Here is a 12,605-nt window from a genome sequence, read left to right as displayed (position 1 = left end):
TTTTCCTCCGCTCCCCACCCAGTAGTAGCCGGGCCACGGAGAGTAAGACATGACAGGATGTGAGGCGGGCGGTGGCAGGGACGGGCAAAGAGTCGCTGATTGTCACCAATTACTAGTAAAAAATAAATAATGGGCCGGATTCAGATAGGTTAGCGGATCTTTAGATCCGCGTAACCTATCTGATTTACGATCCGCCGCCGCAAGTTTTTGAGGCGAGTGCTTAATTCAGAAAGCACTTACCTCAAAACTTGCGGCGGCGTATCGTAAATCCCCCGGCGGAATTCAAATTCCGCGGCTAGGGGGCGTGTAGTATTTAAATCAGGCACGTCCCCGCGCCGATTTAACTGCGCATGCGCCGCCGGCTAAATTTCCCAGCGTGCATTGCTCCAAATGAAGTCGCAAGGACGTCATTGGTTTCGACGTTAACGTACATTTTAGCTGCTTTGTCGAATCTTCATGTCTCTATAATGTCAAATCTTTTCTCTCTGTGTTGAATAATCTTGGACTAATAGAGTTAAGTTAGGCACATTCAACTGCAGGTTCGATAGACACAGATCGCTATTGTCACTGTCATGTCAAATCTTCTATCTATTTGTATCAAACTGTTGTTGCAACAAAACAAAAATAAAGCATTTTTTATTTTGGATCTTTCGGATTTCGGATTCTGTGTGTTTGTTATCGTTTGTTATAATAAGTGCGAAAATCCCAGAAATTCGGACGAAAATGCATTCAGATGAAAACGAAGGCACATGTCTATTACTTATAAAGACACACTCCAGCTGTGAAAGGAGAGAAGCACACACAGCAGCTATTCCCTCCCCTCTGCTGCCCATTCAATTTTTGAGTGTGTGTACATAATACAAAGGCTTCTGTGAATGGGCAGAAGAAGGGACAGGCATAGCAGTTCCAGAGACTCTGCTCTTGAAAGAACTGAGACCACAGTGAGCAGAATTTGAAGCTCTGGAGGTCATCTTCCTGGAGTACAATAAACCTGTTGGATGTGAACAATAGAGATAAGTCTACAAGAAGGCAGGCACCTCCTTAGACTTAACTTATGGTATGCCTGCAGTTTTTAGAAAGTAGCTGAATTCAGCTTTAATTTTCTGCACACACCAGAACTTACATTGACCAGGTTCAGGCACATGTGTGTATGAGGTCCTAAGGTAAACCATACCGTACTGAGGTACAGTTAAAGGTAAAGGTAGAGGTAGAGGTAAAGTACAAAACTTCCTGTATCCCTTAATGTAATAAGAATGAAGAAAGGAAAACATGTTTGTAGTCCAAAGCCAAGGAGAAGCTTTGGGAGACAACATTGCTCCTGAATGAATTAATGAATGAGTGACTTATATGGCGCTACACATGTGAACTGAATCGCCTCTAGGTGCTTTTTTCAGCCAGTGTCTTCCTGGCTGGTGCGGTCACTTACCCTGTAGGATCTTGACACGCTTGGGACACACAGTCGTACACACATATATACATATAAACTGTCCCAATTTGGACAGGATCTAATTAACCTACTAGCATGTCTTTGGAGTGTAGGAGGAAACCGGAGTACCCGGAAGAAGCCCACGCAGACACAGGAAGAACATGCAAACTCCAGGCAGATACTGTTGTGATCTGGATTCGAACAAGCGACCCTTTTTGCTGCTAGGTGAAAGTGCTAACCACTACACCACTGTGCTGCCCCAGCAGCCTCCTCCATAGATACAGTGGAGGGAACGAGTGTATCCACCCTAGGAGAGGAAGTCGTTTTTAATAGAGGAAAAAAGAAAGAATATGGAAAACGAATGCAGCCACGTATGGACTAAGCTACAATATATGACATATTTGTTTTTGGATTTAGATACACTTCAAACTTCTTTACAATTACCTTTGAAAAGCATTACTTGTGTTCTGCCTCTCTTTTTAATTGATTTGCAGACCTTGTAAGGTGTTTTCTCGAAACTAATGTCTATTGTACTTTTTATTAGTATTTTTAGACATAATAATAAAAATACTAAAATAATAAGTAAATTATATTTTCAGTTTACCTCTAGAGCCCAGGTGCTTTTATATGCAAACACCAACACTTCCTAGCAGTGTTAACAAACACTGGCCCAGATTCAAGAAGCAATTGCGCCTGTGTAACCATAGGTTACACGGCGCAATTGCTTACTTGCTCCGGCGTATCGAATGCTCCTGATTCAGGAACATCGCTACGCCGACTGCAGCCTAAAATCTGCGTGGCATAAGGCTCTTATGCCACGCAGATTTTAGGCTGCATTCTAGCGATGACCGCTAGGGGGCGCTCCCATTGTGATCTGTGTATAGTATGCAAATTGCATACTAACACCGATTCACAACGTTGCGCGAGCCCTGCGTACGCAAATTACGTAGTTTGCGTACGTCGGGTTTCGCGCAACGTTACACATCCTAATAGCAGGCGCAGCCAATGCTATAGGATACCCACGTTTCCGCGTCGCGAGATTTAAAATCTACGTTGTTTGCGTAAGTGATTCGTGAATGGCGCTGGACGCCATTCACGTTCACTCTGAAGCAAATGACGTCCTTGCGACGTCATTTGCCGCAATGCACGTCGGGAAAGTTTCCCGACGGAGCATGCGCTCTACGCTCGGCGTGGGAGCGCGCCTAATTTAAATGATTACCGCCCCCGGCGGGATCATTTACATTGCGCGCGCTTACGCCGGGCAATTTTGCCAGCGCACCCTCGCAAAATACGGAGCTACTGCTCCGTGAATCGAGGGCAGCGCAAAATATTTGCGGGGGCGCAGGGCAAAATCGTTGCCCTGTGCCTCCGCAAATAAAGCGCAAATGTACCTGAATCTGGGCCACTATAAATAATTCTGCACCTGCCTACTGGCTACCATTCCTAGTTGCTGGCCAAGCCTACCACACCTCCACCCAATAACTGTACCCGAGTCACCTCCATCAGATCATCCCCTACAGCTATTAGCTTTTGTACCACCTACCCCTCCCTTTAGATTGTAAATTCTATTTACAATGTAGAGGGGGACAGTACAATTGCAATACAGTTCAATACAGAAGGAATAGTATTGCAATTGTACTGCCCCCCTCTACATTGTGAAGTGCTGTGTAAACTGTTGGCGCTATATAAATCATGCATAATAATAATAAGGTAAGGTTTGGCATATCAGCTATTGGCACAACCACAAATTGTTGGCATTCTCATATAGAACATGCCAGTATTCAGAGCACCAGAGGCACTCCAGAAGAAGTTTAAAGGGCACCATTAATGTTCTGCAAAGTTGTCCTGCAACCACTTTAGAATGTTCCCATTGCCAACAGGTACATTTTAAATAAAGGATTTAATTCCATACCTGTTTTAGCATTGATTGCAAAGAAGTTCTGTGGGTTCCCGCTTGTGATCCTGTAGGTCAGCTTATCACTGGTATTAGAATCTGGGTCCACAGCCTGCACCTGCAGCACAGACACGTCTTTTGGGGAGTTCTCCATAACGCTGGGATAGTAGATGGGTTGGGAAGTCAGAGGCGCATTATCGTTAACATCTTCCACTTCAATGTAAACCTCTATGGTACAGAAGAGCGGCACAACCCCTCGGTCTGTGGCATAAATCGTGAGCCAGTATGAGTCTGTGGTTTCCTTATCCAGGATATCTGCAGTGTATATGATCCCTAGAAAACAGAAACACAACAGTACGCTCAAATTAATATATACGCTTGTCAGGAACCACAATACAGGAGAACTTGAGTACTATTAGTAAGTACTTGTAGTTTCTACAATGGTCATATAACATAACTCTATTACAATCACACTTCCTCGAAAAGAAGGTCACATTTTTATTATTAATAATTATTATTTTTATTAATAATCTAGACAACAAGAAAAACTGTGGAAACATGTTCTTCCTGAATTTGCCATCCCTCCTCCTCATTATATCATAATAAAGCAGGCCTGAAAAAAATTGCATGATGCAACGGAATCTGGGGTGGGCACAGGTGCAATGGTGTTGATTTACTAAAACTGGATGCGAAAATCTGGTGCAGATGTGCTTGGTAGCCAATCAGCTTTAACTTCAGCTTTTTCAAGTAAGCTTTGACAAAAACTTGGAAGCCGATTGGTTTCTATGCAGAGCTGCACCAGATTTTGCACTCTCCAGTTTTAGTAAATCCACCCCGGGTGTCAAATTCTGGGTAATAGATATTCTGAAAGAGGAGAGAAGATCAGTACTGATTGCATATAGTCATTTTTCAACCACATCTAATAAGAAAAAAAAAAAACACTTTTATAATTAGAGTTTATGATTACTTGGTAGCTCAGAGTTAACGATTTCCAATAAATGAAATATTGTAAAGCAGATTAGTAGCATACCATACTTTATAAATACTGTAGGGGGTGTGACTGGACGGCAACCAGAATCATTGCATTAACATTGTGAGAGCGATTGGCATTTCCCTGGATAGTCGTCAGCCAGTGTTGAGGTGGCGAGACTAAAGGGGATCGCTCGATTATGTCATGAGCTATACAATGTTTGATACAAGATGTTTTAAATGTGAGTCGACTGGGTATTGTTTTTAGATTGAAGACTGAGCTTTACAATATTACACTAGTGGAGCCTTTCTTTTTCATGTACCCATGGATATGCACCTATTCTACAAGGAACTGTGGAGAAGTGGATTTTTAAGAAATCTTTGAACTGATTCGAGGGAGTTGTTAATCAGTTTCAGCTGCTTTGGTGTTAATGAAATTAACAAAAGGTGCAGCAATGAGACAACCTCCAAAGCAGGAATGGTTTTATAGGTGGAGGCCACTGACATTTTTTTTTCCTATTCATCCTTTCTGACTGTTTTTCTCTAGTTTTGTATTTGGCTAGGGTCAGTGTTATTACTGGTAGCATGAGGCAACACCTGGACCCTATAGAGGTTGCGCAGGCAGTCCAACTTCTCCAGGATGGTACATCAATATGTGCCATTGCCAGAAGGTTTTCTGTGTCTCCCAGCACAATCTCAAGAGCATAGAGGAGATTCCAGGAGACAAGCAGTTACTCTAGGAGAGCTGGACCAGGCTGTAGAAGGTCCTTAACCCATTGGCGGGACCAGTATCTGCTCCTTTGTGCAAGGAGGAACAGGATGAGCACTGCCAGAGCCCTACAAAATGACCTCCAGCAGGCCACTGGTGTGCATGTCTTTGACCAAACAATCAGAAACAGACTTCATGAGGATGGCCTAAGGGACCAATGTCCTCTAGTGGGCCCTGTGCTCAACGCCCCATTCGATTGGCATTTGCAATTGAACACCGAAATTGGCAGGTCTGCCACTGGCACCCTGTGCCATGAGGCAGGTTCACCCTGAGCACATGTTACAGATGTGAAAGGGTCTGGAGAACCCATGGAGAGTGTAATTCTGCCTGTAACATCGTTCAGCATGACCAGTTTGGTGGTTTGACAGTGATGGTCTGGGGAGGCATATCTATGGAGGGACACACAGACCTCTGCAGGCTGGACAATGGCACCCTGACTGCCATTAGGTATCAGGATGAAATCCTTGGACCCATTGTCAGACCCTATGCTGGTGCAGTGGGTTCTGAGTTCTTCCTGGTGCACAACAATGCCTGGCCTCATTAGGTGAGAGTGTGCAGCCAATTCCTAGAGGATGAAGGAATTGATACCATTGAATGGCCCCCCACGCTCGCCTGACCTAAATCCAATAGAACACCTCTGAGACATTATGTTTCGGTCCATCCGACACCGCCAGGTTGCACCACAGTCTGTTCAGGAGCTCAGTGATGCCCTGGTCCAGATCTGGAAGGAAATACTCCAGGACACCATCCGTCATCTCATTAGGAGCATGCCCTGGTGTTGTCAGGTTTGAATACAAGCAGATGGGGGCCATACAAACTACTAAGGGCCATTTTGAGTTGCTGCAATCACATTTCAGCAAAAGGGACTAGCTTTCTGCATAATTTTTCATTTTGATTTTTAGTGTGTCTTTGAATTCGGCCCTCTGTAGGTTGATCATTTTCATTTCCATCAAATAATGTGGCATTCTTTCGTTCCTAACACATTACCCAGCCCATATCAGTATAGTTATCCAGCAAGATATTTTTCCCCATTGAGATCCCATGTTTTTTCATAGTGTTCCTTAACTTTTTTGAGCAGTGTGTGTATATATATATATATATATATATATATATATATATATATATATATATATATACACACATCTCCCGCGCTCCAAATAGCAAAGAAAAGTAACAACCAATGCTACTACTTGCAACCATAAATATCAAAACCAGTAAAATTTAAGTGCATATATTTAGCAAAATTCACAGTAGCATAACAATAATGATCAAATATAGATAATATTCCATGTGCAAAAAAATTGTCAAATAGTAGTCCTCTTTAAACAATGATAAAAATGTGTTGATATATTTCCAATGATGTCCTAATTAAGAAAAAACACTGTAAAGTATCCACCACCTTATGTGTCGCATCAGACTCACTCCCATCATTCATCCCAAATGTATTTGTCTACCACTCTCATGGTTAAAATAAGGATCCTTATTTTGGTGTGGGAATTGAGCCTTCATGTGTTCATGAAGGCTCAATTCCCACACCAAAATAAGGATCCTTATTTAAAAAAAAATTACTCTTATTTTCAGCTCCAAACACAATCCAATGGGATTTAAAAATGACAGACACATGAAAATAAAGATCCCTGTGTAAAGCTTTGTGAGTTGTGCCTATGGTCTACAGCTATGGCCTTTCCAATAAATGTGGCAGTTCCAGCCCTTTTCAGCAATGTCTACAGCTTGATAGCAAGCAGTACATAAGCACAAAGGAAACAACCATCTATATTCTCTTTCCAAATTGTATTCTGCTCAAGCCCTGGGAACATTTTTTAGAGCTCTCAATGGTGCTGGAAGAGCTGGTATAATGAGACACTTCAGCTTGCTGCTGCTACAAAACCGATGTGCTGGCGTGCACGAGCAGGAAAAAACAAGCGGAAAAGACCAACAAACTCGACCTGCGCACACTTGTTCCTCCAATGGGAATTTAAGCCTTGCAGATGCCTATGTAATCCAAATCCTCCACTCCAGATACATAGGAGTAAGCCCAAAAACAGTAGACGCAGACAAAGAGCCAAAGAAACGTGTTCCAGTAATATTACAACGTCTGTGGGAAAGGAAAGGGGATTACGAGCTAGGCTCTGGTGGCGTAACCTAAGCTTACTATATTAATGCTTCAGCTGTCGCAAGCTATACCTGACCAATAACTCTGAGGTGTCTGTGACAGATACTCCAAGCTTAATCACTTCTACACTTGTGCAAACACAAGGGATGTGCTGTTTTACTGCGGCAACATAAACCAGTGATGTATGACGGAATGTCATGGATGTGTACGAAACGCCACGTTACAAGAGCTGCTGAGCTTTGTTGTAGAAGTAATTACTTATTTCTCATCTCTGGGGAGATTTACAAAAAGATGTTCTCTCTCATAAGAGCACTGGTACTTGAGATACATGCTGTCATACAAGTAGTGTTGATGATATTTTTGCTTAAAAAGAAAGGATGCAGTAAGGGTTTGTAGATGACTGCTCACATCTTAAGGGATGAATGTACAATTAACGTATGCACGTGGGCCAGAGACAGGGAATGTGTTTACTGCAGAACTGTAAAAAATATTCCAGTAGTCACAATACTTTTTCTAGAACACCATAAACTTTTTTTTTTTTTCTGAAGCTCGGCGGTGCAGTGAAACACACACAAAACGTAACACCTGATGCAAAAAAAAAGTTAGCACACAAAAGAGAAGCAACACAAAAAAGTGCACAAGGTGTACACATGGTCCTCCTCTGAAAAAAAAGGACCCTAGCCCTGATCCCCAGGAACTGGGGTACTCATAATCCACCCAGCCATGACCAGGTGGACCCCATTCTTCGGGAAGCCTGACGAAGCAAGGCCTAGCCAAGTACTAGTTTGAGCTCCCCCAAAGGGATATCCCATGGGAGGGGGAGAACCTGACCAAAAGGCCATGTGCCCTGCCCCACAAGACTTTGGGGTAAGCCTGAGGACCTACACCTACTAGTTAGGGGGTGAGAAAATGCAAACGTACTGTGCAAAAAGTGTAAGTATCAAATAAAAAAGGGAAGGGGAAGTGGATAAGTGCTTCAAAAGTGTCACTGTGCTAGACAATGTCAAGAATTTTGGTCTGAATAGAACATTCCTCCAATCCTAGCCAGAAGGCCCCGTCCTGAAAGCAGGTAAAAAAAAAGAACATGCAATACTGCAGTGACCTTGGCGCCGAAAAACATATGGTGAGCTTCCCCACCGAAAGAATTTAAAGCACTCCTGGACTGCCACTCCAGTGGCACATATACCACGGGCATCTCTCAGCTCGGCCCCTGGCCAGACCAGCACAGCACCATCACTACCAGGAAAGCATTAACACTTAGGAAGCTTAGGGAGAGCCTTGCCTTCAAACTGAGACAAGCCTAGTGCACCCCTTCTCCTCCCACTCCCAGCGTTCCCACTTTATTTTATCAGGCCATAAACTAGACAGGGCCCCCACTCGCCATAAAAGTTTTTTTCTCTCAAAAACAGATACCATATTACACTTGATCTGAACCATAAAACATCTGGTGCCCAACTTGTGGCCCAGGGGTCTGGATGTGGCCATTTTGGGCCTGCTGTGCAGTCCACAAGATCCCTGTTTTCTTATCTAGATTAATTCAAGAAAAACATATTATTTAGACTGAATTCTAAATGTTAAATGGCCTAGTTTATTTCTTTAACATTATCTTACATTTTTTGCACCGCCCTTGTTCTCCAACAACTCTGACATTTTCTAGTAGCTTATCTGCTGTTTTTGGCCATCCCCTGTTGCATGTCTGCTGTATATTTTCTTTAGCATTAGGTTCACTGAATTTTATGTATGGTCTTTTGGTGATGCCAAGGGTTGCACTTGAGGCCCCCTGTATCAAAGAAGTTAACCACCACTGCCATATACCATCAGCTTAGATGGGCACCTACTCAGAGCTAAGGATAATGGACAGCATCTGTGCCAGGCTTCCGTAAAGTGAAAAATAGCCACCCAATCCTACCAGATGATCACCTACTTCTGCACAGGAATGGCTTAATTGATGGCATAGGAATTAACGGAAGTACATGTCAGGCCCCGTACACACGACCGAGTTTCTCGGCAGAATTCAGCCAGAAACTCGATCGGAGCCGTATTCTGCCGAGAAACCCGGCCGTGTGTACACTTTTGGCCGAGGAAACCGACGAGGATCTCGTCAGGCCAAATAGAGAACATATAAATAAATTGATGAAATGGATGAGTTGGGGGATGGGGAATAGTCTAAGAGAAGACTGTAGAGTTTAGGTAAGAGGGTTACTATTAGTAGCAGTAAATGACCAAACATGTTCTCTATTTCCTCGTTAGTCAACGGGGAAACTTGGCTCGCCGAGATCCTCGGCAGCTTCACAAGGAACTCGACGAGCAAAACGATTTGTTTTGCTCATCGAGTTTCTCGGACGTGTGTACGGGGCCTCATGAAGTACATGTTATGCTTTTTTATACTTATTAATCTACTTCATTTCCAGCAGTGGAAGGCCTGATGTGATGACAATGCAACACCTTTGCATCATTATACTGTGAATGGAGAGAAACATGGCGGCACCTCCTCAAGGGGGTGGGCACATGACACCCCACATTCACATTATGTCCTCCGTCTTTTGGGTAAATAAGAAAAAAACTAAAGACACCCTATGGCAAAAATACTTTACTGCAGGGCAAATTATCAGAAAGGAGGTGAGCATTACAGTTTGGTTTGCATTCTTTTTTTTTTTTTTTACTTACAGTGGCATTTAAAATATATATATATCCTGAAATTGGGTTTTAACATTGATGTGCATTGATATGCATGCAGTAAGATCTAAAAGGGGGCCATAAACCTTCAAGGTACAAATCTGAGCCAACTTACCAAGTGTCTTGAAAGCATCAGACTTGGCAGTCTATTTACTTCTTTAAGTCTTTGTGACTGTTTACGGAATTCTCTGCACTGTCTTCTGGAAATGCTAGACTATATGAGCTGATTTCACTTGGACTAGCCAGGTGATGAATTCATCTTTATGAATTAGGATGAAATATGCAGCTGAATAGAATCGTTGTGCTGTGTGATTACGTTTTAGTAAATATTTACCCCTATTAGGAGATGGAACGTACCCCTCTGGTGTTTTGGCTACACAAGGAAAGGGAATAAATGAATGAAGGAATGTGTGGTATAGAGGCTGTTTATGCGTAGTATACTAGAACACGACCACCTCTGAGTTTTATCTCTAGAAGAATAGCAGCTATGCAGGTGTTTATCACAGAGCTGAGTATGTCAACCCACAACATGCCATAACCCATGTAATTACTATTACATAGGGGTAGTTTATCTTATGGAGGTTGTCCAACTTTGGTAAGGAGGCCAAACAGGAGCTGGAAAACAGGACAGCTTATGACCATCCCTGTGCGGAGGCCTGATGGAGTATGGCTTGGGAGATAAAGGCCTGAGGCCTCGTACACACGACCGAGAATCTCGTTGTAAATGAAACGTCGTTTTCCTCGACGAGGTTCTTGTCAGGCTTGTCGAGAATCTTGTCAAGCTTTCTTTGCATAAACACTGTCAAGACACAATCACGTCGATCTCAAACGCGGTGACGTACAACACGTACGACGGCACTATAAAGGGGAAGTTTGATTCTACTGGCACAACCCTTGGGGCTGCTCTTGCTAATCTCATGTTACTGCGTGTTAAGTAAACGTTTGGTAAAAGACGATTCGCGCTTTTCAGTCTGTTACAGCGTGATGAATGTGCTATCTCCATTACAAACTTTTACAGAAGGTGCGCTCCCATCTCATACTTTATTCTGAGCATGCGCAGGTTTCAAAGCATACACACGAACGTGTTTCTAGTCGTTTCTAGTCGTAAACCAGCCCAACGAGAAACACGATGAGGAAATTGAGACTCCTGACAAGAAAAAAGAGAACATGTTCCCTTTTTTTTCTCATCGAGATCCACAACAGTTTTCTCGACGAAAAACATACACACGACCGGTTTTCTAGGCAAAAATGCTCTGCCAGCATTTTTCTTGAAGGATTTTGCCGAGGAAAACGGTCATGTGTACGAGGCCTGAAGGGGGTTTCTTTTAGTTCAAGGGGTTTATGCCTTGACTTTTTTGTTTAGAATGCATATTTGACCGCCAGGGCCACACTTGGTTTAAGTGAGTTGGCATATAGTACCTAAATGATTCCCTATTTGTTTTAAATGATGGGATTCCTTTGGGAGATAATGAGACTGGAATATACAGTACATGCTCGGTCTTTCTACTCTGCATGCTTGTTCAAGGAACAGTAACTCAAACAGTATTGAAGGCAGGGGTCAAGTCCTGGGGAAAAAGTATGGGAACTCCCACCCAAGATCCACTCCCCCACCAAAAAAAAAAAAATATATACACTCATATGCATAATTACTAAACCGCATGTTTTTTTTTTTTCGATCCACTGTACCTTAGTAATCTTTTATGTTACTGGCCGCTTCCTGTATATGGATTCATCGGGTAGTGTGCAGGTATTCCGTCACTTCCTCGATGCCGCAAGTTCTAAATCCCGCGATAACTCGCGGCAGACCTCCACAATGTCTCCTGGGAACAATGACAAAAGCTCCCAGGAGACATTGCGGCATCGAGGAAGTGATGGAATACCCGCACACTACCCAATGAATCCATATACAGGAAGTGGCCAGTAACATAAAGGATTACTAAGGTTCGCCTGACCCTGACAGTGACTCGAGCTGGGCATCGCCGCTTAGTGAAGGATTGGCTCGGGCGGCTTGGCTGCTCTTGGCTGCTCTAGTCCTGCAAAGGGAACTGCGTTCCTGCTGTGAAAAAAGTGCAGGAACTCCGTTCCCACGCGTTCCCGCAGGACTTGAGCCCTGATTGAAGGTAGAGATTACAAATTAGCATTCTTGGAAGGTCAGCAATAGCTTGAACTTAAAGGGAAAATTGTTTGAATGTCAACCAGTTTTTGTGAACTTCAATGCATCAAGCAACACCGTCAATCTGACATGCTTTGGGTACCGAGAGTAGGAGGTTTAATGTATTTCTAAAGCAAAAACTTTTTATTTTTTTGCAACGAATAGTGAAGAGTTAAAGCGAAATTCCACCCAAAAGTGGAACTTCAGCTTTAACCACTTAAGCCCCGAACCATTATGAAGCCAAATGACCGTCCTTTTTGCGATTCGGCACTGTGTCGCTTTAACTGACAATTGCGTGGTCGTGCGACGTGGCTCCCAAACAAAATGGACGTTCTTTTTTTCCCACAAATAGAGCTTTCTTTTGGTGGTATTTGATCACCTCTGCGGTTTTTATTTTTTGCGCTATCAACAAAAAAAGAGTGACAATTTTAAAAAAAATATATATTTTTTTTACTTTATGCTATAAAACATACCCAATAAAAACATCTAATATATTCATCAATTTAGGCCAATATGTATTCTGCTACAATTAAAAAAAAATGCAATATTTTAACTTTTTGCTATAATAAATATCCCCCAAAAAATATCTAAATAAAATATATTTTT

At 42.8% G+C, this 12,605-nt stretch overlaps 1 protein-coding gene across 6 annotated transcripts in view; it reads right to left on the bottom strand.

The window, feature by feature from the left end:
- The window catches only part of FAT3 (FAT atypical cadherin 3), a 573,478-nt gene that overhangs the window by 411,504 nt on the left and 149,369 nt on the right, over positions 1-12,605 (bottom strand). For all 6 annotated transcript variants that reach the window (XM_040340131.1, XM_040340132.1, XM_040340133.1 and 3 more), the window contains exon 2: positions 3,339-3,653. In XM_040340131.1, coding sequence (XP_040196065.1) covers positions 3,339-3,653 — 315 coding nt within the window. The remainder of the gene's footprint in view (positions 1-3,338; positions 3,654-12,605) is intronic.

Source organism: Rana temporaria, chromosome 2, assembly GCF_905171775.1.
Source record: "Rana temporaria chromosome 2, aRanTem1.1, whole genome shotgun sequence".
NCBI lineage: Eukaryota > Metazoa > Chordata > Amphibia > Anura > Ranidae > Rana > Rana temporaria.
Note: the sequence above shows the minus strand (reverse complement) of the source record. Positions and strands in the feature narration are given on the sequence as shown.